The 26,811-nt window shown below is 41.2% G+C and overlaps 1 protein-coding gene, 1 long non-coding RNA gene and 2 pseudogenes across 2 annotated transcripts in view; 2 read left to right on the top strand and 2 right to left on the bottom strand.

Annotated features, from left to right (window-relative positions):
* GINS3 (GINS complex subunit 3) overlaps positions 1 to 6,297 on the bottom strand; it is an 11,327-nt gene extending 5,030 nt beyond the window's left edge. The window contains exon 1 of the mRNA XM_032284063.1: positions 5,655 to 6,297. Within this exon, the coding sequence (XP_032139954.1) occupies positions 5,655 to 5,840 (186 nt within the window). The 5' untranslated portion in view covers positions 5,841 to 6,297. The remainder of the gene's footprint in view (positions 1 to 5,654) is intronic.
* Positions 6,298 to 11,618: 5,321 nt separating this feature from the next.
* LOC116555478 lies at positions 11,619 to 13,396 on the bottom strand. The gene is made up of 2 exons (XR_004270545.1): positions 13,050 to 13,396; positions 11,619 to 11,878 (listed from the first exon to the last, which is right to left on the bottom strand). It is a non-coding gene; the product is annotated as an uncharacterized LOC116555478 (long non-coding RNA).
* A 546-nt stretch (positions 13,397 to 13,942) lies between these two features.
* Positions 13,943 to 14,043, top strand: LOC116555893 (annotated as a pseudogene).
* Positions 14,044 to 20,280: 6,237 nt separating this feature from the next.
* On the top strand, positions 20,281 to 20,377 carry LOC116555891 (annotated as a pseudogene).
* The last annotated feature ends 6,434 nt before the right edge of the window (positions 20,378 to 26,811 follow it).

The raw sequence follows: 26,811 nt of genomic DNA, 5'->3' as shown, positions 1-26,811 counted from the left end.
AAGAACCACTTGACCCCGGGGGGGGGGGGGGGTGGAAGGGGAAAAGGTTGCCATTTTTCCCCCGCCCCGGGAAAAAAGAAAAAGTTTTTTCAAAAAAAAAAAAAAAAAAAAAAAAAAGCCAACTTCTTAACAGAAACTATGGAAGCTATAAAACAATGGAAATATAATTTTTAAAAAAATGTTTTAAAAGAAAATAACTGTGAGTATAAAATCTTATACCCAGTGAAAAGAGCCTTTAAAAGTAAAGGTGAAATAAAGACATTTCCATAGAGAAAGTATGAAGAAAAGAGTAACACGGTAGACCTGAGACTGCTATCTTGGCAAGGTCTGCTTGCAAGGTTGGCCCTTGGTTGGCATCTGGGAACTTGGATTTCAGGAGGATACCCACCAGTCCCAGAACTGATGAGAGTATGCCTGAGCTGTTTGTGTGGACAATGTGGTTCATGTTAACACCCGCTTTCCTTCTGGGAGTCTGAATTTTGATCTGTGCTAGGCAGAGAGTGCTGCATGACCAGCCTCCAGTAAAATCCTGGGGACTCAGCCTTTAACAAGCTTCCCCCGTAGACAGTATTTGACACATTTTGTCAGAATTCAAATTACTGGAGAATTTAAAGTACGTCCTGTGTGACTCCCCTAGGAGAGGACTCTTGGAAGCTTGTGCCTGGTCCCCTCCAGACTTCACTCCATGCAACCTTTCCCTCTGCTGATTTTGCTTTATATCCTTTTGATGTAATAAATCTAACCATGAGTGTGACTATATGCTGAGTCCTTTAAGTCCCCTTAGTGAATCATCAAATCTGGGTTGGTCTTGGGGATCTGTGACACAGACAGAAACCGAGAACTGTCACCTGAAGATCCAGAGTAAGGGAATTCTGAAGAGGGAATGAAAACAATTCCAGAAAAAACTGTGGAAATGCAGAAAAAAGAAAAGAATAATGAAAAGAATATATAAGTGGACATATAATAATAATGTTTTTTAGGGTTTTCAATGAGTCAATCATCACAATAGAATACATCACAATAACACAAAAGAAGAGAAAAAATGGGGTTTAAGTGTTCTAAGATCCTATTCATTTCTGTGAAGTGGTGAATGTAGTAACTTATATAACATTATTTTGAGTCAAAAATGACTGTGTAATATATTTGAGGTAGCCACTAAAACAACAGAAGACTATATAACTAAATAAACTAACAAAAAGGTAAATGAATAATAAAATAAACTTGATTAATGCAAAAGAAGTCAAGAAAAGATAGAAAAAGAAAGCTACAACAGGTGAGACATAAGAAAACAGTAGGAAGGTAAAAACGAACACAAATATATCAATAATTAAATGTAAATGGATTAAATATACCAATCAAAATCAGCACACTGAATAAAAAACAAAACCCAAGTATATGCTGCTTAAAAGAGACATACCTTAAATATGAAGACACAGAAAGACTAACAATAGGATGAAAAAATATCATGTTAACACTAATCAAAAGACAAGAGCATTACTAGAGATAAAGAGGGACATGTGACAATAAAAAAAGGGTCATTATATCTACCAGAAAATTATTAATATTTTTCTAAATTAACAGAAGTAAAAGGATAGACAAATCCATAATCATAGTGAGAGACTTTAACATGCTTTTTAATTTTTTTTTTTTTTTTTTTTAGTGAGGAGGTCTTGTTCTGTCACCCAGGCTGGAGTGCAATGGTCTTCTAGGCTCAAGTAATCCTCCTGCCTCAGGCTCCTGAGTAGGTGGGACTATAGGCATGTGCCACCACATTCAGCTAATTTTAAATTTTTTCCTAAGGACAGGGTCTTGCTATGTTACCTAGGCTGGTTTCAAACTCCTGGCCTCAAGTGACCCTCCCACCTCCACCTCTCTAAGTGCTAGGGTTGCAAGCAGTAGCCACCATGCCTGTTCCACATGTTTTTCAGAATTAAAAAAATAAATAAATAAATAAAAACAGTAGCCCCCTCCCCTCCTCAAAAAAACTAAGGACAGAGAAAATCTTGACAAAACAATTAACAAATGAGCTAATTTACACATACAGATCATTTATTGCACATCATGACCTCACAATAGACATCTTTGCAAGTCCATACAGAATGGTTAAATTGGTCTTATGCTTTGCCATAGAGCAAGTCTCAGCAACTTTCAAAAGACTAAAATGATGCAGACTATCTTTTCTGGCCACAGTGGAATTAAGCTAGAAATAACAAAGAAACACTGGTAACCGCCAGGCGCGGTGGCTCACGCCTGTAATCCCAGCACTTTGAGAGGCCGAGGCAGGCGGATCACGAGGTCAAGAGCTCGAGACCATCCTAGCCAACATGGTGAAACCCCGTCTCTACTAAAAGTACAAAAAATTAGCCAGGTGTGGTGGTGCGTGCCTGTAGTTCCAGCTACTCAGGAGGCTGAGGCAGGAGAATTGCTTGAAACTGGAAAACGGAAGTTGCAGTGAGCTGGGATCACAACACTGTACTCCAGCCTGGAGATAGAGTGAGACTATCTCAAAAAAAAAAAAAAATTGGTAAATAACCAAATCTCAAAATGTTTGAAATTAAGCACTAGTCTTCTAAATACCTATGGGTCAAAAAAGAAATCACAATAGAAACGAAAAAGTATTTTAACATTTTTATTTATTTATTTTTTTTGAGACTGGGTCTTGCTTTGTCACCTAGGCTGGAGTGCAGTGTTGCAATCATGGCTCACTACAGTATTGACCCCCCCAAGGGTTAAATGATCCTCCTGCCTCAGCCTCCTGAGTAGTTGGGATCACAGGTGTGTGCTACCATGCCTGGCTTTTTATATTTTTTTTATTTTTTTTTGTAGAGATGGGGACTCACTATGTTGCCCAGGCTGGTCTCGAACTCCTGGGCTCAAGTGATCCTCCCATCTCCAGCTCCTAGTGTTGGGTTTATAGGCATGAGACATTGTGCCTGGCCTAAAAAGTATTTTTAATTCATTGATAATGAAAATGTAACACATTAAAACTTACGAAATGCAATTAAAGTTGTGCTTTTATACATTTATGAATGTATAAAAGAAAACTGAAAGATTAATGACCTGCATCTCAAAATGTGTGTGTGTGTGTGTGTGTGTGTGTGTGTGTGTGTGTGTGTGTGTGTGTGTGTGTTGTGGGGGAAAATAATAGAAAACTAAGCCCAAATAAAGTAGATGTTAAAAACTATTTGAGAACTTAATGAAATAAAAACAAGGGTACAAAAACAAAGGTACAAAAGGTACAAACTAACAGGCCTAAGTTAGTTCCTTTAAAAGAATAAAAAAATTGATAGACTCCTGGCAAGAGTAATCAAGAAAGAGAAAACACAATTTATTGGTATTAAAAATAAAAATGACATCACTGTAATCTTACTGACATTAAAAAAGATAGTAAAGGAAATTCTGAACATTAGCACTGAAAGTTTAGACCAAAAAAAAAAAAAATTAGCTGGGCATGGTGGCATATGCCTGTAATCTCAGCCATGCAGGTGGCTGAGATGGGAGGATCACTTGAGCCTGGGAGGTCAAGGCTACAGTTAGCCATAACACACCACTGCACTCCAGCCTGGGCAACAGAGCAAGACCCTGTCTCAAAAAAATAAAATAAAATAAATAAAATAGATAAAATGGTCAAATATTAAATTAAAAACCAATATACCAAAACACAAGAAGAAATAAAGTCTGCATAATCCTATAAATGAAATTAAATGTCATACAAACTTTCCTACACAAATCTCCCACGCAGAAGGATTCTAAAGAATTAATGTACCTTGGCCGGGCGCGGTGGCTCAAGCCTGTAATCCCAGCACTTTGGGAGGCCGAGGCGGGTGGATCACGAGGTCAAGAGATCGAGACCATCCTGGTCAACATGGTGAAACCCCGTCTCTATTAAAAAAAAAAATACAAAAAATTAGCTGGGCATGGTGGCGCGTGCCTGTAATCCCAGCTACTCAGGAGGCTGAGGCAGGAGAATTGCCTGAACCCAGGAGACGGAGGTTGCGGTGAGCCGAGATCGCGCCATTGCACTCCAGCCTGGGTAACAAAAGCGAAACTCCGTCTCAAAAAAAAAAAGAATAAAAAAAAAAAAGACAATTAATGTACCTCACGCCTATAATTCCAGCATTTTGGGAGGCTGAGGTGGGTGGATCACGAAGTCAGGAGATCGAGACCAGCCTGGCCAACCTGGTGAAACCCCATCTCTATTAAAAATACAAAAATTAGCTGGGTGTGGTGGTAGGCGCCTGTAATCCCAACCACTTGTAAGACTGAGGCAGGAGAATTGCTTGAACCCAGAAGGTGGAGGAGGCTGCAGTGAGCTGATTTTATGCCACTGCACTCCAGCCTGGATGACAGAACAACTCTGTCAAAACAACAAAAGCCAAAAACAAAACTACTCCAAAACCAAAGATTTCCAACTGAGGAACATTTTACAAAATATCTGACCGCGACTCCACAAAACTGTTGAGGTCATTAGAACAAGAAGGTCTGCTTAACTGTCACAACCAAGAAAAGGCTAAGGAAACACGTCTACTAAATTCGGCGTGGTATCTTAGGTGGAATCCTAGAACAGAAAGTACATTAACTAAGAGCTAAGGAAATATGAATAAAGTCTGGGCAGCATAGCACCATGTTTACCAGCGGGTATGGGAACGGAATCTTCATCTGCGAAGTCAACAGATAATGTCTACATTTAAAAAAACAACCCAACAACATAAGTTTAAGAATCTTATTTAGAAATATGGAGATAATCTTGAAGACACCATTAAAAGAGGTCCATGAGCCCTGTGGACTTGGAGGGGGAATGCAAAAAGCAAGGCATATCCTGCTATTTTTTCTTATAAATCTTTTGGTACTATTTGACTTTTAAAACTTTGGTTATGTACCACTATTATAAAAATTAACTTGAAACAAACAGACCAAACAAAAAACATCGTTCTAAAGAAAACTTAGGTGAAACAGGAAATCCAAATTAATCATTACAAGACATGTTCCTGGGACAATCTTATATTTGAAGCCACACGGCCTTGGGTTCTGAATCCCAGCTCACCACTAACTGAAGCGCCTGGCCAAGGGACGCAACCTTTCTAGTCCGCAACAGTTCCTGACTATAGGGATGCTGAAAGATGAAAGGGATAACAGACGGAAAAGCTCACTCCCCACACCCATCCGTGCTGGCACTAAGTAAGCCCTCAGTAAGTGGGCGCTGATCCCGTCACCATTATGCAGGAATGAATCTAGCAACTTGGGGTTCCCACTCATCACATGCTCTTACTGAACCCAAACCTGTTTTAAGGGAAACATGATCAGAACTCTAATTCTGAAGTACTCGGTTGCAGTCAACGTTTAAGCATTCAACACACCTTGCAGGGGGTGGGGGAAAGACATTTACGAATTTGGACAGTTTCAAAAACGAAATCAATGCTGGAAGCTGCCTGATGACCTAGGATAAATGTAGTTTCACCACAGATGGTGTGGAGACCACCCTGAGCGCGACGGGACCCTTGCGGAGTTTCCAGAAGTCATTAGCGCCTTCGGCTCTGGCTCCTTGAAAACTACAAATCCCAGAGGGCAGCGCGCCCCGACGCGGCGTCCCAGGGCCGCGGGGTCCGCCGGGAGCTGCAGTCTTTCAGTGCGAGACCCCGCACCCAAATGCTCACCTGCGGGACCGCGTTGTCAGTCTCTGCGCCTCCGCTCCGCTCCAGGAAGAATGCGCCGAGGCGAGGCATGGCGGTCTCGGTGCGCACTGGGAGCTTCTCGTGGGACATCAGGATGTCGTCCAAAGAAAGAAAGTTCTCCTCAGGCCCCAGAGCACCCGACTCCACTCGGAAATAAGCCTCGGACATGGCGGCCACTTGAGCTTCTCCGCTTCCACTTGCGTGATTCGGTGGAGCCTTGGAGAGTTAGGGGTGCACAAGACGGAGAGGCGGAGATTGGGCAGGATGGTTAGGGTCAGGGGAGTGGATTGAAACTTGTTTCCCGCGCCCGGGGACGCGCCAGACAGGAGCAGTCGATTTCTGGCGGTACCGCCCAGGCAGAAGCAATCGACCAAGTCTGCAAATTTAGAGCCGGGAGACGAGGCTGGGGAGCGGTAGGTGGGGGCGCCGGAGGTTCTCTTCGCTCCGCCTGTAGCCCAGTGTGGGAACGTTACGAAGAAGCTAGAACGCCAGCTGAAACTCCTGGACGCATTTGTACTGAAATGTGTTCATATGATCCTTAAATAGTTATGTGAAATTAAAAACACTTTGCAACACTTTTGGGGGTTTAAAATAAAGGCATCCTGTGCCCTTCACTCCAGGCCTAAGTCCAATCCTTTACTACAGCTTTTTTTTTTTCACTGTGCAACTCCATTCATCTTGGTATTTGAAAGAAGCGTTAAACAAAAACTTCCAGCACTAGCCCCAGCGAGTTATTATGGTCTAGATGATGAACTAGTGTATTGTATTTTGTTAGTATTTTGGTGGGGGTCCGACGGGGTGGGTAGAGGGGTGGAGCACTAGACTGCCCATGGCTTGCAAGGGTTGTGAGTGTACTTCAGTGTGGCCTAGCTCATCATCAACTGACGATCTCCTTTAGTGGCTCTGAATTTAAATCCCTAAAAATGGAAATCCAATTGGTCCAGTTTATCGATTGGTCCAGGCAGGCCACCCTATGGATGGGGTGCCTGTATAAGGTGCGATCACTGTCCAGTGACCAGGGGAAGGACCATAGTCGCATAGTACCAGATTTGGTGGCTCTCCTCAGCTAGGCTATGGGATAACATAAATTGTTGAGAGATTCCCTACAGAACTTACTTCATCTAGAAGAGCATTTCTGGGGCTACTGGAGCCGGGAGTAAAGGGTGTGTTGGAAGGGAGGTGTGTAATAACCATGGATTTTAGTTTCTGTATTTTATGATGCTTTGGCATCTTGGGGCCTTTGGGACCTGAGGGGGGAGTTGCCCCTCCAGAGTTAGCTAATTCCTAGAGATAGCAAACAACTTGCTTGTGAACACCCCTTTCATGTACAAACCAACCAATCCAAACCTATATCCCCACACTGCCTTTATCCATCTCACACACCAATATTTTCCCTGCCCCAAGTCACTGTAATAAATCACCTCATGGCCAAGTACCAGACAACTAGAAATCAGCCCTATATCCCAGAGCTTGCCAACGTTATTCAGACTATTCAATCCTAAACTTGCTAGACTTCCCTGCCTCGCCCATTTTTTCCCACGGCAATCAAAGCTCTAGGCTTTCTCCTCACTCCCTCTGCCTCCTCGCTGACCCAAATACTTTCTCGTGTGGCCCTGTGCAGCAAAACACAGCCCCTTCTCTTGAGAACTGTAATAAAACTTTCAAAAGCATTGGCCACTAATTGATTGATTGTCATCACTCAGTCACCTCTATACATTAAATTCTAAGGACAATGAAAACAAGGTGCAGTGGGGTGGGACTGGAAAGCCTTGGTACCATTCTAAGGAGTTAAGACCATTTCATAGGAAATGGGAGGTTTCGGGGGAAGTAACATAAATTTGAGCTTCAGGAAGGTAATTCCAGCAGTGGATAAAGAAGAGAGAGATTAGATGCCGGGAACCAGCTTGGAAGCTGTTCAGGGGACAGTATTCGGCAACCATTTGGATACAGGAAGTGAAGTATAGAGAGTAGTCAAAGATTCAAGTTCTGAAGCTGGTTGACCAGGTGGATGGACATGCCATGAATAGATACACAGTAATAGGGGCACTTTGAGGGAAAGGATGAGTTCAGTTTGGGACCCATGGTATCCAGGAGCTACTAGACAGGAAATTCTGAAGCCCAGGTCTGCAGCCTAGAAGCTTTAGAGAGGAGACACATTGAGAGGCAGTTATATGAAGGGTTTTTCCTTTTTCATATTTTAAATGTTTAGTTTGTGATACAACTCCATGTAAAAACACAATCTGCAGTGATAATTTAGAATTTCTCTGATGACAAGGTACTGGATGTAGTTTGGGATAGAAATATAATTTGTCTGATTGAAGGCAATGTTATTTACTGCCAAGGACAGTAAGCTATTTTTTATGCTGATACAATTAAGATGGATGGATAATGATTTATTGATGCCAAAGAAAGGCATTATTTTTGTACAAAGACCAGAATACTGGCTCCAAACTCAAATACCACTGTTATTTTACTACTAAAGTAACAGGCCAATGTTGAACATAAAATCAGATTTCCTTGTTTGTCTTATTTAATGTCTTGGCTCATCATGAAACTATTATTCATTGTGTATCTATTGTTGCTGTATTCAATCTGTCCTCTCCTTGACTAATAAACAAGTGAATAAACCAGAAAACGGTGAAATTAGCGAATGTTTGAGCTTAGATGCTGAACTGCATCAATTCATTTGACAAAAGTGGCAAGCGGTTTTCAAGCATAGATGTGTTAATAGCTTAAATCCTAAGAGCCAAGAGTATTTCTCTTCTCTGAGAAAGCTGTGTTCCTTAGCACACAGACAACCAATCAATGTACCAGTATTATACTGAACAGAATTGCAGTATACTGATAACATTCAGAGTATATTTGGTATATTTACAATATATGGACTTTCAGTATTCTGAAAAGTATCTGCTGGATCCTTGAAAATAGAGTAACTTTTTCATTGTAATCCTTTCAAGATTTCAGAATCATATGACTGCAGTGTTTTAGAACTTAGAATAAGTGTTTTAGTGAACAGGGCAGGGGCCGCTTTAGCTTTTAAGAGTTGCCCTCGAAAGTCACAGCCTCCAAAGAACACACAGGCTTTAGATGAGCAAAACTTGAAGCAGCTTTAAATCTGTTCTTTTGAAAACCACTGCTTTCTAAATTTCTTTCATTGAGTGGGAAGGTTGTGGTGCAAGTGACAGAAATGCAAATCTGGGGGTGGGAAGAAAAAGAAAGAAAAAAGAAATATGAAAAACTGTACGCATGGTTCATTGAAAGGAAAAGAAAGAAAAAAAATAAATGTATTGGGCACCATCCTTCCAGTTGCCTGCTCAGGCCAAAATTTGGGGGTTTTCCTTCATCTCCTCCGCCAACCCTTACTCTTTGTAATGGCTCATCAGCTAACAGGCCCATCAGCAAATGTTGATTTAACATGCATAGTTCTAGAATCTGACCATTTCGCTTTCTGGGTTAAGTAACCATCATCTCTTGCTTGGATTTTTTCATTAGCTCTCTAGTCCCCTTGCTTTTGCCCATGACCTCCCTGTTGTTCATCAAGTACCCCAGACACACATGGTCCTCAGTGCTTTGCATTGTCTGTTCCACTACCTGAACTGTGTTTCTCTTGGATTTCCACATGGCTTGTCTCTTTCAGGTCTTTACTCAAAAGTCACTGTCTTGATGAGGTCTTCCCTGCCCACCCTATCTAAAATTTTAACTATTTAACAACAATTTTAACAACTCACATACTTGATATCCCCTGCTATGGTTTGACTGCATCCACCAAAATTCATGTGTTGGAAACTAAATCCCCAATACAACAATGTTGGGATGTGAGTCTAATGGGAGGTGTTTAGGTCATGAGGGTTCTACCATCATGAATGGAAGAATGCCATTATAAAGAGGGCTTTGGGGAGTGGGTGCTCTCTCTACGCATGCCATGTGAGGACACAGAATCTGTCCCCCGTTGGCCCTTTCGACTTCCACCATGTGAGGACAGCAAGAAGGTCCTCATCAGACGCTGGTGCCTTGATCTTGGACTTCCCAGCCTCCAGAATTATGAAAGAATAAATTTCTGTTCTTTAGAAATTACCCAGTCTCAGCTATTCTGTTATAGCTGGTAACAGAATAAATAATAAATGGACTAAGACACTCCCCTTTCTCTTCAGCATTGATCAGTCTCCAACTATATATTTTACTTATTTATCTTGTTTATTTTATTTTATTGCTTTTCTTTTGAGAAGGAGTTTTGCTCTTATTGCCCAGGCTGGAGTACAATGGCACAATCTTGGCTCACGGCAACCTCCCAGGTTCAAGCGATTCTCCTGCCTCAGCCTCCCAAGTAGCTGGGATTACAGGTGTGTACCACATGCCAGGCTAATTTATATAAATTTAGTAGAGATGGGATTTCACCATGTTGGCCAGAATGGTCTCAAACTCTTGACTTCAAGTGATCCACCCACCTTGGCCTCCCAAAGCACTGGCATTACAGGTACCAGCCACCTTGCCCGGCCATTTATCTTGTTTGTTGTCTGTCACTCCTACTAGAACATTAGCACCATGAAGGTGGGGATATTTTTTAGTCTCTTTTTCACTGCTATATCCCCTCTGCCTAGTGTGTATTAGGAACTTAGTAAATATTTATTGAGTGATTTAGTGTCTCTTTATTGATAGTAGGGATATTAAATTTCCTTTAAAACATCAAGTAAAAGTTTTAAGTAAGTAATAGTACAGATGATATGCAGATATTACAGTGGTTACAAAATATAGCAGTAAAACACTGAAAAGACTAGGTTAAAGTGGTTAAAAAATAGTTTGCCTGGCTGGGTGCAGTGGCTCACGCCTGTAATCCCAGCACTTTGGGAGGCTAAGGCGGGCAGATCACGAGGTCAGGAGTTCAAGGCCAGCCTGGTTAGCATGGTGAAACCCTATCTCTACTAAAAGTACAAAAAACTAGCTGGACATGGTGGTGCATGCCTGTAGCTCCAGCTACTTGGGAGGCTGAGGCAGTAGAATTGCTTGAACCCAGCAGGTGGAGGTTGCAGTGAGCCAAGATCATGCCCCTGTACTTCAGCCTGGGGGACAGAGCAAGACTCCATCTCAAAAAAAAATTGCCATGGTACATGCTAGTCACAGATAATTCTGTAGATCCATGAGCTTAAGTAATTAATGTTATGATGAAAGTTCCTTGATGGGACTCCAGTAATGTAGATTTTGTTGAGTTTTGGTAGAACCACACTGAATTTTACCTTTAGATCAACTGTAAAAAAGGAATGCTTAAGCAAATAAAATTTTAAATGGCTTAGTTCCCTACCTATGAAACATTTCCAGCAGCCGTTTCTGCTCAATTGCTGTGTTGCTTCAGGAAGCCAGCAGGCCTGGGTAGGGCCCAATTTTTACCTCTTTAATTGGCTTTGTGACCTTGGGTGAGTTACCTCTCAGAAGCTTCTGCATCTGTAAAATGTACATAATGATAGTAGCTCACAGAGCTGTGGTATGGGTGGGACAGACGAGCTAATACACAGTTGGCCCTTGAACAATGATAGTAGGGCACTGACCCCTACACAGTCAAAAAGCTACGTATAACATTTTAAATTAAAATTTTTTTATTTTAAACATTTTTATAAAGGTGGGATCTTGCTATGTTGCCCAGGCTGGTCTTGAACTCCTGACCTCAAGCAATCCTCCTACCTTGGCCTCCCAAAGTGCTGGGATTATAGGGGTGAGCCACCGCACCTGGCTTACATATAATTTTGACTTCCCAAACTTAGCTACTACTGACCTGCTGTTGATCAGAAGCCTTACTGATAACAGTTGATTAGCAGATATTTTGTCTGTTATATGTAATATATACAGAAGCCTTATCGAACAGTTAATTGTTAATATGTATTATATACAGAAGCCTGGTACATGTATTACATACAGAAGCTGTATCGAACAGTTGTTAATCAGCTGTTAACCATTAATAACAGTTGATTAGCAGATATTTTGCATGTTATAGGAATTATATACTGTATTCTTACAATAAAGTAAGCCAAATAAAAGAAAATGTTAAGAAAACCATAAGGAAGAGAAAATACATTTACTATTCATTGAGTGGAAGTGAGTCATGGTAAAGGTCTTCATCCTCATCGTCTTCATGTTGTGCAGGCTGAGGAGGAGGAGGAAGAGGAGGGGGTGGTCTTGCTGTCTCAGGGGTAGCCAAGGTGGAAGAAGTGGAGGACCTGCAAGAGGAGGCAGGAGAGTCAGACACACATGGTCTAACTTTTATTGAAAAAAAGTTCCCCTCCCTGTGTCCATGTGTTCTCATTGTTCAACACCCGCCTGTGAGTGAGAACATGCGGTGTTTGATCTTCTGCTCTTCTGTCAGTTTGCTGAGAATGATGGGAACACTACACACTGGGGTCAGTTGGGGGGAAATAGAGGAGGGATGGGGGGGTGGGGAGCTGGGGAGAGATGGCAAGGGGAGAGATGCCAGATGTAGGTGATGGGGAGGAAGGCAGCAAATCACACTGCCATGTGTGTACCTATGCAACAATCTTGCATGTTCTTCACATGTACCCCAAAAGCTAAAATGCAATAAAATAAATAAATGGGAAAAAAAAGAAAATAATATAAATGTAAAATAAAAGAAGTAAAAATGCAAAAAAAAAGAAAAAAAGTTCACGTATAAGTGGGGACTCATGCAGTTCAAACCAACCCGTATTATTCAAGGGTCAACTGTACACAAAGGACTGAGCTCAGGGCCTAGCCCAATAAGAACTCAATAAATGTCCTTCTTATCATCATTATTCATATGTCTGTTTAGTGCTGCATCCTCAGCGCCTCAGAGAACACCTGGCACATAGCAAGCACTCCATGAACATTTGTTAAATAGCTGTCATTACTGATGATCATCCTTGGTCTAGGCTTGGCTACACTTGTCTCCTCTTCAGGTCTAGTTACCAAATATACTTGAAGGTGATCAAGTATTGTTTTCCAAGTTTTCTTCTGCAAAAAATTAGGCAGAATGTATCTCCTATGAGATCAAATTATTGCAGGTTTTTTGTGTGTTTTGAAATTACAGTACTATGTTTGAAATCTTACTATGTAAGATTAATAGATCTAAATCATGGGAGTTCATTTTTACATAATTTAAATGTTCTTTTGGTTGAGCTATTTCTTGAGCACTGCTCCAAAACGCCTTCCATGAGATCAAAATAAATTGATGGGCACGATGCGACCTTGTGTGTGGGTGGTACCAGTTTTAGATTCTTCCCACAGTCTTCAGCAGCACTAACGGAAATTGTTAACCCATCTTATATATTGGGAGATATTGCATGTGTGTGTGCGTGCGTGTGTGTGTCCCTCTTAACTTTCAAAGAAGTAGCGATTGCATCATTATAAGAGCGGTACCTGTTAATTCAGCTTCATCAGGCAGGGCTGGTTTCTCCGAGGCCTCTCTCCTTGCATGCAGTTGGCTGTTGTCTTACCACGTGCTCACATGGCTGTTCCTCTGCGCACGTGCATCCTTGGGTTCTTTCTCTTCTTATAAGACACCAGTCACATTGGATTGGAGCTCCACCCTTATGGTCTCATTTAACCTTCATTACTCTTTTAAAGGATTCTGCCTCCAAATTTAGTCATGATAAAGGGGACTGTAAGTGTTGAGGGGACACAAAACACAGCCCATAACAATCCGGTCTGTATCTTCATGTTCTGAAACTTTTTTAAAGTTTGTTTTTGAATTTTTAATTGGCAAATAATAATGATATATATGCATATATATGTGTGTGTGTGTGTGTGTGTGTGTGTGTGTGTGTGTGTGTGTGTGTATATATATATATATATATATGGTAGAATGTGATAACCTGATACATGTGATATTTCCTCATTGTTGTCCTGAGATACAGTTTCCCAAGAGCAAAGGTTGGCTAGAGATATCTGACTGAACACAAGCACACACACTACCTCCCTACTTCCTGCCTCAAATCTCCTTACACAATATATTCTGTCTCTCTGTATTTCATATATACACATGAAACCCACAAAAACACATGAACACAATAAAGAGGGCCACCAGAAGACCAGAAGTATACAGGAATTCCTGGAGGATAAAAAGCAGACAGGATCTGATTGACAGCAAACCTGGAGCAAAGACGAACACAGTTAACCAAAGGTAGGCAAAGGACTACCAAGGAAGTGAAAGTAGTTTAGGGATCTTCCCAGCTCAGTCAGCAGACACCTGGAGCAGGAGCAGGTGCTGGCACAAGAAATGGAAGAGCTGTATTCACAAGAGCCAGGTCAGGACTTGCTTCCACAGTACAAACTAAAATGGGAAGGATACTGCGATGATTAGCATGGCCCCTGTACTAGAATGACATGAATTTGTGAGGCATTTTGCGTTGTTCATAGTACTGCCCCACAAATCCCATGCAAATCACAAAGATCACAAAGATGAAAATGTACATTTTTACAAGGGAGAGATCTGGGGTCATCACTGTGTATGATGAAACCTAAACCATTAATAACGGAGTGACCTGACATGAGGTACCTATAGCTATCATGCAGTATGTACATTGAATCCCCTATTAAGTATTTGTGCCTAAATATTTAACCTGAATCCAGTTAAGCAAAAAAATCCAATTTTACATGGAATATGAAGGTAAGGGAGAGAGATTTGAGAAGAAGTTCAATGTCACCAAGAGGAAACAAGCAGACAAAATCAGAATGTGGAACATTTTACAAGGGCAATGCTAGTAAAATATTGTTTTGTGTATTATATACTGTATTCCTACATACTGTAAGACCCTTGTTAATGACCTCGGAAAGACTTAGGATGGTGCTTTGCACCCTCTTAGTTACACAAAGAGCTAAGAATCTAAAGGGCATGCCTCCTAGGGCCTCTCAGCTAGACAGCAATGCTTTAGGATTCTGAGGGTGTAGTGGTACAGCAGCTTCACAGGGAACCCAAGAAGGGCAGATCTCAAAGAGCCCGGCCTGATGTCACAATGAGATGAGACTCTGGTGGAGTCTTTGAAGGGCGTGCATGTTTTGCCTGTGAGAGAAAGGCAAATTATTTGTAGGCAGAGGGAAGACCATGGCAGCTTTAAAAACAGACTGGATTTGGTGGCTCGTGACTAATAATCTTAGCACGTTGTGAGGCTGAGGTGGGAGGATCGCTTGAGCCCAGGAGTTCGAGACCAGTCTGGGCAACATGGTGAGACCCTGTCTCTACCAAAAATTCAAAAATTATCCAGGCCTGGTGGCGTATGCCTGTAGTCCCAACTACTTGGGAGGCTGAAGTGAGAGGATCACCTGACCCCTGAAGGTTGAGGCTACAGTGAGCTATGATTATGCCACTGCATTCCAGCCTGAGTAACAGAAAAACAAACAAACAAAAACAAGAATGAAAACATAGCTGCAAATTCTCTGAATCTAGGTGGGCTTTGTCACAGAGCATAATGGGAGCTACAACAGAGCCTGATGGAAGTGACACTGTGTGACTCCTAATGCTGGGTCATAAAAGGTAATGCAGCTTCTGTCCTGTTCCCCAAAACACTCCTCCTCAGAGCCAGAGGTCAGGATGTAAGGAAACTGACCACTCTGAGGCCATGCTAGCCAGAGAGGCTACATGGACATGCTCTGGTGGGCAGTTCCAGCTGATCACAGCCTTCCCACCACCCCAACCAAGGTCTTGGATGTGAGTGTGCAGAAGCCATCTTGGAGTCTCCAGACCAGTCCCTATGACAAGTGAATACCACCAAGTGATCTTGTCAATGTTATGTGAAACGGAAGAATTGCTTGACTAGGCCCTGCCTGAATTCACGATCCACAAAATTGTAAAGTATAATAAAATAATTGTTTTAAGCCATAAAGTTTTGGATTTTTTTTTTCTTAAATGTTTATATAGGTGTCTAGAACAGAATTTAGCTCTCCAAAAAGTCAATATCATGGATGGGATCGGGGGAAGATGAGGGATCTGTTTGAAGCACTCTAACAATCAAATGCAATGATTTGTCCTTTATTGACTTCTGGTTCAAAAAAGTAGATTATGGGTACTTTGGGGACAACTGTGGAGACTTGCACACAGACCATTACATAATATGTTTCGGAAATTATTGTTAATTGTGTATTAGTCTGTTTTCATGCTGCTATAAAGAACTTCCCTGAGACTGGGCAATTTATAAAGGACAGAGGTTTAATTGACTCACAGTTTTGCATGGCTGGGAAGGCCTCAGGAAACTTACAATCATGGTGGAAGGGGAAACAGCCACCTTCTTCCCAGGGTGGCAGGACGGAGAAGAGAAAAGGAAAAAACTGCCACTTTTAAAACCATCAGATCTTGTGAGAACTCACTCACTATCACAAGAACAACATGGTGGAAACTGTCCCCAGGATCCAATCACCTCCCTCCCTCAACACCTGGGGATTACAATTCAAGATGAGATTTGGCGGGGAGGGACATAGAACCAAACCATATCAATTGTGTCAGATTTGATCATGGTTTTATGATTATGTAGAAAAACATCTATTTGTAGGACCTACTGGTGTATAGGTCAAGTGTCATTATGATCGCAGCTTACTCTACAATGGATCAGAAAAACAATTATACACACACACACACACACACACACAGCAAATATAGCAAAAAGCTAACAACTGTTTGAATCTAGGTACTAAGCATATGCATGTTCATTATGCCAGCCTTTCAACTTTTATGTGTGTGAAGATTTTCATAATAAAAAACTGAGATAAATATAAAAAAATAAAAAACAATAAAAAGATCAGACAAAATTAACTCATAAAAACGTTTCCAACTTCAGTAGTCAGGAAGACAATGTAAATTAAAACCCAAATGCAGTACCACCCACCAGAATGGCTAAAATGAAAAGGACAGAAAAGCGTTGGCAAGTCTGTGAATCAAGTGGAACCCCCTCACAGAAGTGTATATTGGTTCAACCACTGTGGAGAACTGTTGGCTCTGGCTACTAAAGCCAACATATGTAACCATATTGTGTCATTATTATAGAGGTTCTAGTTAATCTAAGTTTTCTTTTTCTGTGTTTTCAATTCCACAAAATTACCCTTTCCTATCATTCCTATATTTTCAGATTTTTCTGGTAATTTGATAAGTTATTCCCTGGTCTGATAGCTGGTTTCTGTCAGGTCAAAGTGAGTGTGGTAGTGAGCAGATTCATTAATTTGAGGGGAAAATGGAGGAAACAGCTTTCATTTACTCATCAAGATGTTTAGGTGCCTATTAGATGCACTGGGGCGGGAGACCTGGACATAAACATGACTATGATGTGTTCTGGATTGTCTGGGAGGTCAGTCAGCACCCAGGGGAGGACGTGGTAACATGAGGCGATAAATTGGCAGGTGTGCTGACTCATCCCAGCACTTTGGGAGGCTGAGGCATGGGGACCACCTGAGCTCAGGAGTTTAAGACCAAACTAGGCAACATAGCAAGACCCCATCTGTAAAAATAACTTTAAAAAATTATCCAAGTGTGGTGGTGCATGCCTATCGTAGCAGCCACTCAGGAGGTTGAGGTGGGAGGACTACTTGAACCCAGGAGGTTGAGGCTGCAATGAGCCGTGAACGTGCCACACCACTGCACTTCAGCCTGGGTAACAGAGCAAGACTTAAAAAAAAAATAGCAACGATAGAGCCATGTCCAAAATGTATGGGGGTTCAGAAGGCATGGTGAATTCTGAATTGGATATAAGAGGAGTTTACAATGTTTTAGAGGAAGGGCCATCAGAATGGGGCCTTGGAGCATGAGTAGGACTTTCCAAGCCCAAGGATCAACGTCAAGCAAAGATGTGAGACTGTGCAAGTTCAGGACAAAGCATCTCTCCTTTCAAACCAGTCCCTCTTTTTGCTTTGCATTTCCTGGTTAATGGCTTCACCATCTACCGAAAGACCTGTATCTTTATGAGACTGATGTGCTGCCTACTATGCTAAAGTGGCAACTAACCTGTGTCTTTATATGACAAGTAACATAAGCCAGTTTGAACTGGCCTAAACAATAAGGGTGTTTCTTGGCTTTATAACAGGAGAGTCGAGGACTTCATGGTTGGTTGGTAACAATAGCCCGAGGATACCACTAGGGATCTATCCTTGCTTTGGTCTGCATACGGTCAGTTCCAGTCTATGGCTCATTTTCCTGGGGCCTGGGATCACAAGATGGTTGCCAGTTAAATCAGGCTATCCACCTCCTTATTCCTATCAAGTGGGAAAGGGCACTTCGGTCGCAGTATTCCAATCAAGAGTTCTGGCATTCACTGATTGGTAGGTTTAGATCACATTGCCACTCCTGAATCAAAAACTACAGAGAGCCATGGAATGTGTTAATTAGTGTCAGTCAGTCTAGGCCCACCTCTAAAGCTAAGACAGAGTCCAATTTCTCCAAAGCACATGGGTTCCACAACAGGAGAGCTTGGGAGATTGTCTTAAGTGGCAATCTGGAAGCCCTTAGGAAGAAGAAAGATGGGTAGAAAACAAATAAATGTTCATTGCAGTTACTACCTGCAATTCAGGAGCCTGGGAAGAATTTGCGTTTCTTACTCTCTTATCTCCCCACATCCAACCAGTCAACAAATTCTGTTGATTCTGCCTTCTTGTTATTATATTACCTTCCCAGCTGTCTTTATTCAAGCCTTCATAATTTCTCACCCATATACTTAAAATGCTTCATAACTGGTGTTCCTGCCTCTACTGTCTCCTCGCTCTGGAGTTCTTTTGGATAACTCTCACAGTGATCTCGTTACTCCCCTGCTTATAACCCAAATGGCTTCCCACTGGTAACAGAATAAATTCTAAATTCCTGGAGAAGTTACTTCCTGGAGGTCATGTCTTTCATGTTACGTGTATTAGTCTGCTAGAGTCACATAACAAAGTACCATGGACTAAGTGGCTTACTAACAGAAATTAGTTTTCTCATAGTTATGGAGGCTGGAAGTCCAATATCAAGGTGGTCACAGGTTTGGTTTCTGGTAAGGCCTCTCACCTTGGCTTGCTGATGGCCACCACCTTCTTGCTCTGTCTTCACGTGGCCTTTCCTCTGTGCATGTACATCTTTGGTGTCTCTTTCTCGTCTTATAAGACACTAGTCATGTTGAATTAGGGCTCAACCCTTATGATGTCATTTAATCTTAATTACTTTTTAAAGGACGATGTCTCCAAATATAGTCATTGGGAATTAGGGCTTCAAACTATGAATTTGGGGAGAACATAATACAACCCATAACAGCCTGGTTTCTATCTTCATCCCCTAATACTTATATTTTTAATTTAAATTAAATTAAATTAAAATTTTTTTGAGTCAAAGTCTTACTTCATCGCCCAGCTGGAGTGCAGTGGCGCAATCTCAGTTCACTGCAACCTCTACTTCCCGGGTTCAAGAAATTCTCCTGCCTCACCCTTTCAAGTAGCTGGGACTACAGGCACACGCCACCATACCCAGCTACTTTTTCTGTATTTTTAGTAGAGACAGCGTTTCACCATGTTGGCCAGGCTGGTATCGAACTCCTGACCTCAAATAATCCACCCACCTCGGCCTCCCAAAGTGCTGGGATTACAGGCATGAGCCACTACACCTGGCCCTTTTAAAATTTTTAATTAACAAATAATAATAGTATATACTTATGGGATACAGTGTAATGATTTGATACATGTGACACATCCTCATTTCTGCCCTGAGATATAGTTTCTCAAGAGCAAAGATTGGCTGGAGATATCTGACTGAACACAAGCACACACACTACCTTCCTACTTCCTGCCTCGAATCTCCTTACACAATACATTCTGTCTCTCTGTATTTCATATGTACACATGAAACCCACAAGAACACATGAGCACAATAAAGAGGGCCACCAGAAGACCAGAAGTATACAGGAATTCCTGGAGGATAGAAAATGGATGAGATCTGATTGACAGGAAATCAAATCTGGAGCAAAGATGAACACAGCTTGGTCAAATGTAGGCAAAATGAATACCAAGGAAGTGAAGGCAGTTCAGGGATATTCTAAACCTAAGTCAACAGGCATCTGGAGCGGGAGCAGGTGCTGGCACAAGAGATGGAAGAGCTGTATTTGAAGCTGTCCTCACAGGGTTAACAAGAATTCTGGACAGAAATACAGTTATAATTAAGCACTAGTCAGGCTGCAATTTGACCCACTTCCTTGTAACCAAAATTCATGTAGCACTAGATATTGACCATTTGTATCTCCATTGTTTCTATAGATGGGATTTCTGATGTTAGAATCATAAGAGTTCTGTTTAAGAATGGCTTAAGCAGATCCTTAATGTACTGGAGTAGCTGATGCCAACCAGTTTAAAGACCCCACAGAGGAACCAAACCAATGTACAGATAGAGTGTCTTTACTCCCTGTCTCATGATATCACCCTGGACTTGCAGACAAACCAACCATCTCCACACTTTGGCCCATTCTGAAACCCTTAATGTCCCTAGCCCCAATCTCCTCTGGGAGACAGATTTGAGGTTTTCTCCTGTCTTCTTACTTGGCGGCCCTAAGATTAAAACTCTTTCTCTGTTGCAACCCAATGTTTTAGCATATTGACTTGCCACATGCAAAGAACCTATTACAGTTACAAATTCATGAAAGCCAGGGCAGGACATGCTTCCATAGCACAGACTAAAATTGGAAGAATGACAAGATGATTAGCATGGTCCCTGCACAAGGATGACATGAAGTTTTGAAGCATTTCATATTTTTCATAGTATCACCCCACAAATTCCATGAAAATCACAAGGAAGAAAATGTACATTTTTACAATGGAGAGATCTGAGGGTCACCCCCATATGCAAGTGATGGAACCTAACATATTAATAGCAGGACAACCTGACATGATATACCTATAGATATCATGTAATATAATGTATTCAAAATCACCTACAAAGTATTCTTGCCAAAATATTCAACCTTAATCAATTCAAGCTTCTAGACCCAATTTTGTAGGAAATATGGAGGTGAGGAAAGGGGATTTGAAAAAAGTTAAATGACACCAAAAGGAAACAAGCAGACAAAATCAGAATGGAGAACATTCTACATGAGTAATACTAGGAAAATGCTCTCAGGAAATCCAGTGCATAACTGTAAGACCCTTGTTAATGGCCTCAGAAAGACTTAAAATGGTGCTTTTTGTGTGTCTTCTTAGTTATAAACAAAATCCCTGAAGAATCCAAAGGGCATACCTCCTAGCCCATATCAGCTAGAAATAACACTTCTAAGACTTCTACAGCAGCCTCACGGGAAGCCCACGATAAAGAAGGGAGGATCTCAAACAGTCTGAACCTGGTGTCTTAATGGGATGAGAGTCTGGAGGAGACTTGGAAAAGGGTGTGTGTTTTGCATGTGAGGGAAAGGCAAATTATTTGTGACTGAAGAACAGATCATTGCAGCTTTGTAAACGTCTTTGTGACTGCTTCAAACAACAGAGCCTGATGGAAGTGACGCTGTGTGACTTCTAATGTTGGGTCATAAAAGGAGATGTGGCTCTTGTTCTGGTCCCCAAAACACTCGTCCTCAGAGCCAGGAGTCAGGATGTAAGGAAACTGACCACTCTGAGACCATGTAGAGAGGCTACATGGACATGCTGTGGTGGGCAGTCCCAGCTGATCACAGTCTTCCTGCCATCCCAACCAATGTCTTGGCCATGAGCATGCAGAAGCCATCTTGGAACCCCCAGACCAGTTCATATGGATACCACCAAATGACCTTGTCAATGTTATATGAAACAGAAGAATTGTTTGACTGGGACTTGCCTGATTATAACTGACAAAATTATAGAATATAATAATTGTTTTAAGCCACTAAGGTTTTGAAGTTTAAAAAAGTTTTTATATACAGAACTGGAATAGAATTTGGCCCTCCAAAAAATCAATGTGATGAGTGGGAGGTGGGGAAGATGAGGGATCTCTTTAAAGCACTGTAACAATCAAAGGCAAGATTTTGCCTTGATTGGCTTCTAGTTCAGAAAAGTAGATTATGGGTACTTTGGGGACAAGTGGAGGGACTTGCACACAGACCATTACATAGTATTCTTAGTAAATTATTGTTAATTGTGTTATATATGATCATAGTTTTATGGTTATGTAGAAAATATCTATTTCTAGGAGACACTGGTGTACTTATGAGTCAGTGTCATTATGATTGCAACTTATTTTACAATGGATCAGCAAAACAATTATATATATATACACACACACATGAAACAAATATAGCAAAAGGCTAACAATTGTTTAAATCCAGACACTAAGTATATGCATGTTCATTATGCCAGCCTTTCAACTTTTCTGTGTGAAGATTTTCATAATAAAGAGCTGAGGAAAAAAAAACATAGAAAATTTAACTCATAAAAATGCCTCCTATTTCATTAGTCATGAAGAAAATTTAAATTAAAACCCAAATGCAATACCACCCACCAGAATGGCTAAAATGAAAAGGACAGAAATTGGCAAGACTGTGAATCAAGTGGAACCCCCTCACAAAAGTGTAAAATGGTCCAACCACGGTGGAAAACTGTTGGCCCTATCTTCTAAAGCCAACATATAGCTACCCTATGACCCAACAATTCTCGATCCAAAAGAAGCCCATATATACGTTCATCAAAAGATATGAGTAAGTACTACTAACAATAGCCTCAAGAGAAAACTAATCAAATGTACATCAACGGGAAAGGGAATAGATAAATATATGTTCATAAAATGGAATGCTGTACGTCAGCAAGCATGACAAAACCACAACCACACAGAACAAGGTGGATTAATCTCACAAACATGCTACATGAAAGAAGTCAGACATGAAAGATTTATGATTACATGGATAATATTTTAAGAAAGTAGAGACAATATCTTAATACAATAATGTTTAATAAATCTACAGTAATAGAAGTTAGGGCAGTGATTACCCTTGAAGGTGCAGTGACTGGAAGGGGATGCAGGGCCTCTAGTTGTTCTGTTCCCTGATCTTGGTGCTGGTTATAAGGATGTGTTAACTCTGAGCAACTTTCTGATAGATGCTACATTTTAATAAAAAGTTAAGAAAAAATAAAAGAATAAGATCTTCTCGGGCCGGGTGCAGTGGCTCATGCCTGTAATCCCAGTACTTTGAGAGGGTGAGGTGGGCAGATCACAAGGTCAAGAAATCGAGACCATCTTGGCCAATATGGTGAAACCTCATCTCTACTAAAAATACAAAAATTAGCTGGGCGTGGTGGCGTGTATCTGTATTCCCAACTACTTGGGAAGCTGAGGCAGGAGAATCCCTTGAATCTGGAAGGTAGAGATTGTGGTGAGCCGAGATTGTGCCACTGCACTTAAGCCTGGCGACAGAGTGAGACCCCATCCCCCCAAAAAGAAAGGTCTTCTCACACATATGCTGACTCAGCAGTTATGTCATTACCTCCCCCATCCCTGCCACCAGGATAAAGCCTTGAGTAGAACTTTCTGAAACAGGACTCCTGAAACTGGGACCAAGGAAGAAGGGAGGTATTTCAGGTAAGTTACAATGACCTTGAGAGTTCCTCTCACTCAGAAGCCAAACACACTATCCTTTCTTCATTTAGTAGTCTGTCATTAGGAGACCCAAGATTTAATTTTGAACTATAAAGTAGATAAAAGATAGACAAATAGATGGATAGATGGACTGATACAGACAGATATTCAATACAGCTTCCAATTATAAGTATTAATAGATAGCTAAGAATCATCAACAGTTTGAGAAACACAACACATACACACAAAAGCACCAAACTCAACAAAATTCATAAAGCAATCAGAAACAATTATAATTCATACTATCAGAGAGAAGAAACTGCTAATAAACCACTCTGTTTTTGGAAATTAAAAATATTATTACCACCATAAAATAAATACTCCACAACTTAATAGGTAGGGTGCTTAGCAGAATAGACTCAGCTGAAAATGAGCTAGAAGTTGAGGGATTTTCCCAGAGTGTCTTACAAAAGTACAGAAAGATAGATCCTATGACAGAAAAGTTGAGACATGTTAAATAGATACAGAAATATCAATGTCCAATTAATAGGTTAGGAGGGACCAGAGAGAATGGAGAGAAAGAAGTAATAAAAGAAGTAATACAAGAGAATTACTCTGGACTGAAGAAATAAACTCTTAGATTAAAAGGGCTCACTCAGCTCTATGCAGAATAAATGAAAAGAATATCTACACCCAGACACATTATCCTTGCAATCGGTAAATCCAAGGATAAAAAGAAAACCCTAAACATTTCCAACCCTAAGCATTTCCAGAGAGGATGAACGGGTTACTGACAAAAGAACTCTTAAGAATTGAATTGATATCAATTTTTTTTTTTTTTTAAACAGGGTCTCACTCTGTGTCACCTAGGCTGAAGTGCAATGGCATCATCTTGGCTCACTGCAACCTCTACCTCCCAGGCTTACGCAATCTGTCTACCTCAGCCTCCTAAGTAGCTGGGACCACAGGTGTGTGCCACCACGCCCAGCTAATTTTTTGTATTTTTCTTTCTTTTCTTTTTTCTTCTTTTTTTGAAATGGAGTCTTGCTCTGTCGCCAGGCTGAAGTAGTGGCACAATCTCAGCTCACTGCAACCTCTGCCTCCTGGGTTCAAGTGATTCTCCTACCTCAGCCTCCTGAGTAGCTGGGATTACAGGTGCATGCCACCAGGCTAATTTTTGTATTTTTAGTAGAAATGGGGTTTCACCATGGTGGCCAGGATGATCTCAATTTCTTGACCTCATGATTTTCTGCCCACCTTGGCCTCCCAAAGTGCTGGGATTACAAGTGTGAGCCACATACCTGGCCATTTTTTTTTGTATTTTTCATATAGACAAGGTCTTACTATGTTGTCTAGGCTGGTCTCTGATTAGCGAGCCCAAGATTCACCTGCCTGGGGCTCCCAAGGTGTTGGGATTACAGGAGTGAGCTACCACACCTGGCCCTGTTATCAGCTTTCTTATCAGAAATTCAGAATGTTAGAAGATAGTGTAACATATTCAAAGTTCTGGGGGAAAATTATTTTGAACTTAGAAATCTATAACTGGAAAAACAGCAATCAAGTGTGAGGTCAAAATACAGAAATGCTTCAACAGTCTGGTACTCATAAATTTTGTGTTCTGTAGATTCTCTAGGAATAATTACCCAAGAAAATACTTTATCAAAAAGCATAATTAAAGTGAATCCAAAAAAGAATGCTTCAGGATGCAAATAATGAGGCCAAAACCATAATTCATTTATGCTTCTATCCTCAGGACCTGAAACTGTACTTGACACAAGTACAAGTCCACACAGCTGGAGAGATAAATCAAGACCTGGCTGTGCAGGACCATGAAGGCTTGCAAGAAGCTGGGACTGAGATCTGCAGGTAAAGGGTGAAACTGCATTTTAAGTCTATGCATTTCCCCCTAAGTCTTTTTTTTTTTTTTTTGAGGCTTGCAGATGGCTGCCCTTTCACTGTGTCCTCACATGGCCTTTCCTCTGTGCATGCATAACTTTGGTGTTGTTTTTGCTTCTGCGTTTTTTTTGTTTTTTTTTTGAGACTGAGTCTCACTTTGTCACCCAGGCTACAGTGCAGTGGTGTGATCTTGGCTCACTGCAACCTCTGCCTCCCAGGTTTAAGTGATTCTCCTGCCTCAGCCTCCCAAGTAGCTGGGATTACAGGCGTGTACCATCATGCCTGGTTAATTTTTGTAGTTTTAGTAGAGACAAGGTTTCATCATGTTGGCCAGGCTGGTCTCAAACTCCTGGTCTCAAGTGATCCACCTGCTTTAGCCTCCCAAAGTGCTGGGATTACAGCCATGAGCCACCGCACCCAGCCATTCCCCCGAGTCTTGATGAAATCTTTTGAGACTAGGAACCACGTCTTTTTTTATCTTTGATTCTCCAGTTTGTGGCAGGGTGATTAGCCCATAGCAGTTATTCAATAGGTGTTGAATGAGGCATCTAGAGTAGTTAAATTCAGAGATAGTATGTGGAGTGACGGTTGCTAGGGGATGGGAGGTGGAGGAGAGAATGGGGAATTATTTTTTAAAGAGTACAGAGTTTCAGGCTGGGAAGATTAAAAAGTCCTGGAAATGGATGTTGGTGATGGTTGTACAGCAATGTGAATATACTTAATGCCACTGAACTCTATTCTTAAAATGGGTAGAATAGTACATTTTATGTTATACATCTTTTTGCCACCATTAAATTTTTTTTAATGTTGAGTGAATGGGTGTGACAGGCAGAATAATAAGCTCCCCTCAAAGATGTCCAAGTCATAGTTCCTGGAACCTGGAAATCTATTATGTTACCTGTCAAAGGATAATTAAGGTTGCAGATGGTATTAAGGTTACTAATCAGTTGACTTTGAGATGAAGAGATTAGGCTGGATCTTTTGGGTCAGCCCGATGGACTCACATTGATTCTTCAAAGTGAAAGAGGGAGGCAAGGGCAAGAGTGAGGGGTTTGGAGCTGCTACACTGCTGGCTTTGAAGACAGAGGAAAGGGCATGACTCAAGGAATGCAGGCGGTCTCTAGAAGCTGGAAACAGCAAGGAAATGGATTATCCAGAATAACACAGCGCTGCTGACACCATGATTTTAGCCCAGTGAGACTCAGCTCAGACTTCTGCCCCCTAGAACTGTAAGATAATAAATTTACGTAGCTGTAAACCACTAAGTGTATGATCATTTGTTATTGCAATAATAAGAAGTGGATACAAATGGCAATGATGTGATTAGAAAAAGTTTTTACATATAACAACATTCAGTTTTTATTATTTTAAACAATTTCAGGCACACCAAAAAAGCACAGTTATCTGAATGCCTACATATTCAGGTCTGCACAACACACAAAGAGTAAGCAATTGAAATGCAAACCTGACTATTTTCTCCTTAAAACCTTCAATGGTCCCTGCAGCCTGCAGAAGAGAGCCTAAATCTTTGCTTCTAACTGGGCTCCTGACTGCAGCTTTGGCCTAATCATCTGCCTGCCCCTCTGGAAATGCTGAATTTCTGGCATTCTCATTCCTCAAGTTCATTCATGCAGTTCCCTCTGCCTGGAGTGCCTTTACTCTTCAGTTCAGATATTCTCTCCTCCTCAAAGCATTCTCTAACCTCCAGCTTCAGCTCAATTCCTCTTCTCTCTGTACTGTAGATACAGCATCTGCTTT

Source organism: Sapajus apella, unplaced genomic scaffold (genome assembly GCF_009761245.1).
Source record: "Sapajus apella isolate SASKATOON/1434 unplaced genomic scaffold, GSC_monkey_1.0 scaffold15, whole genome shotgun sequence".
Classification (NCBI taxonomy): domain Eukaryota; kingdom Metazoa; phylum Chordata; class Mammalia; order Primates; family Cebidae; genus Sapajus; species Sapajus apella.
The sequence above is the reverse complement of the archived record's forward strand: the minus strand, read 5'-3'. Positions and strand labels throughout refer to the sequence as shown.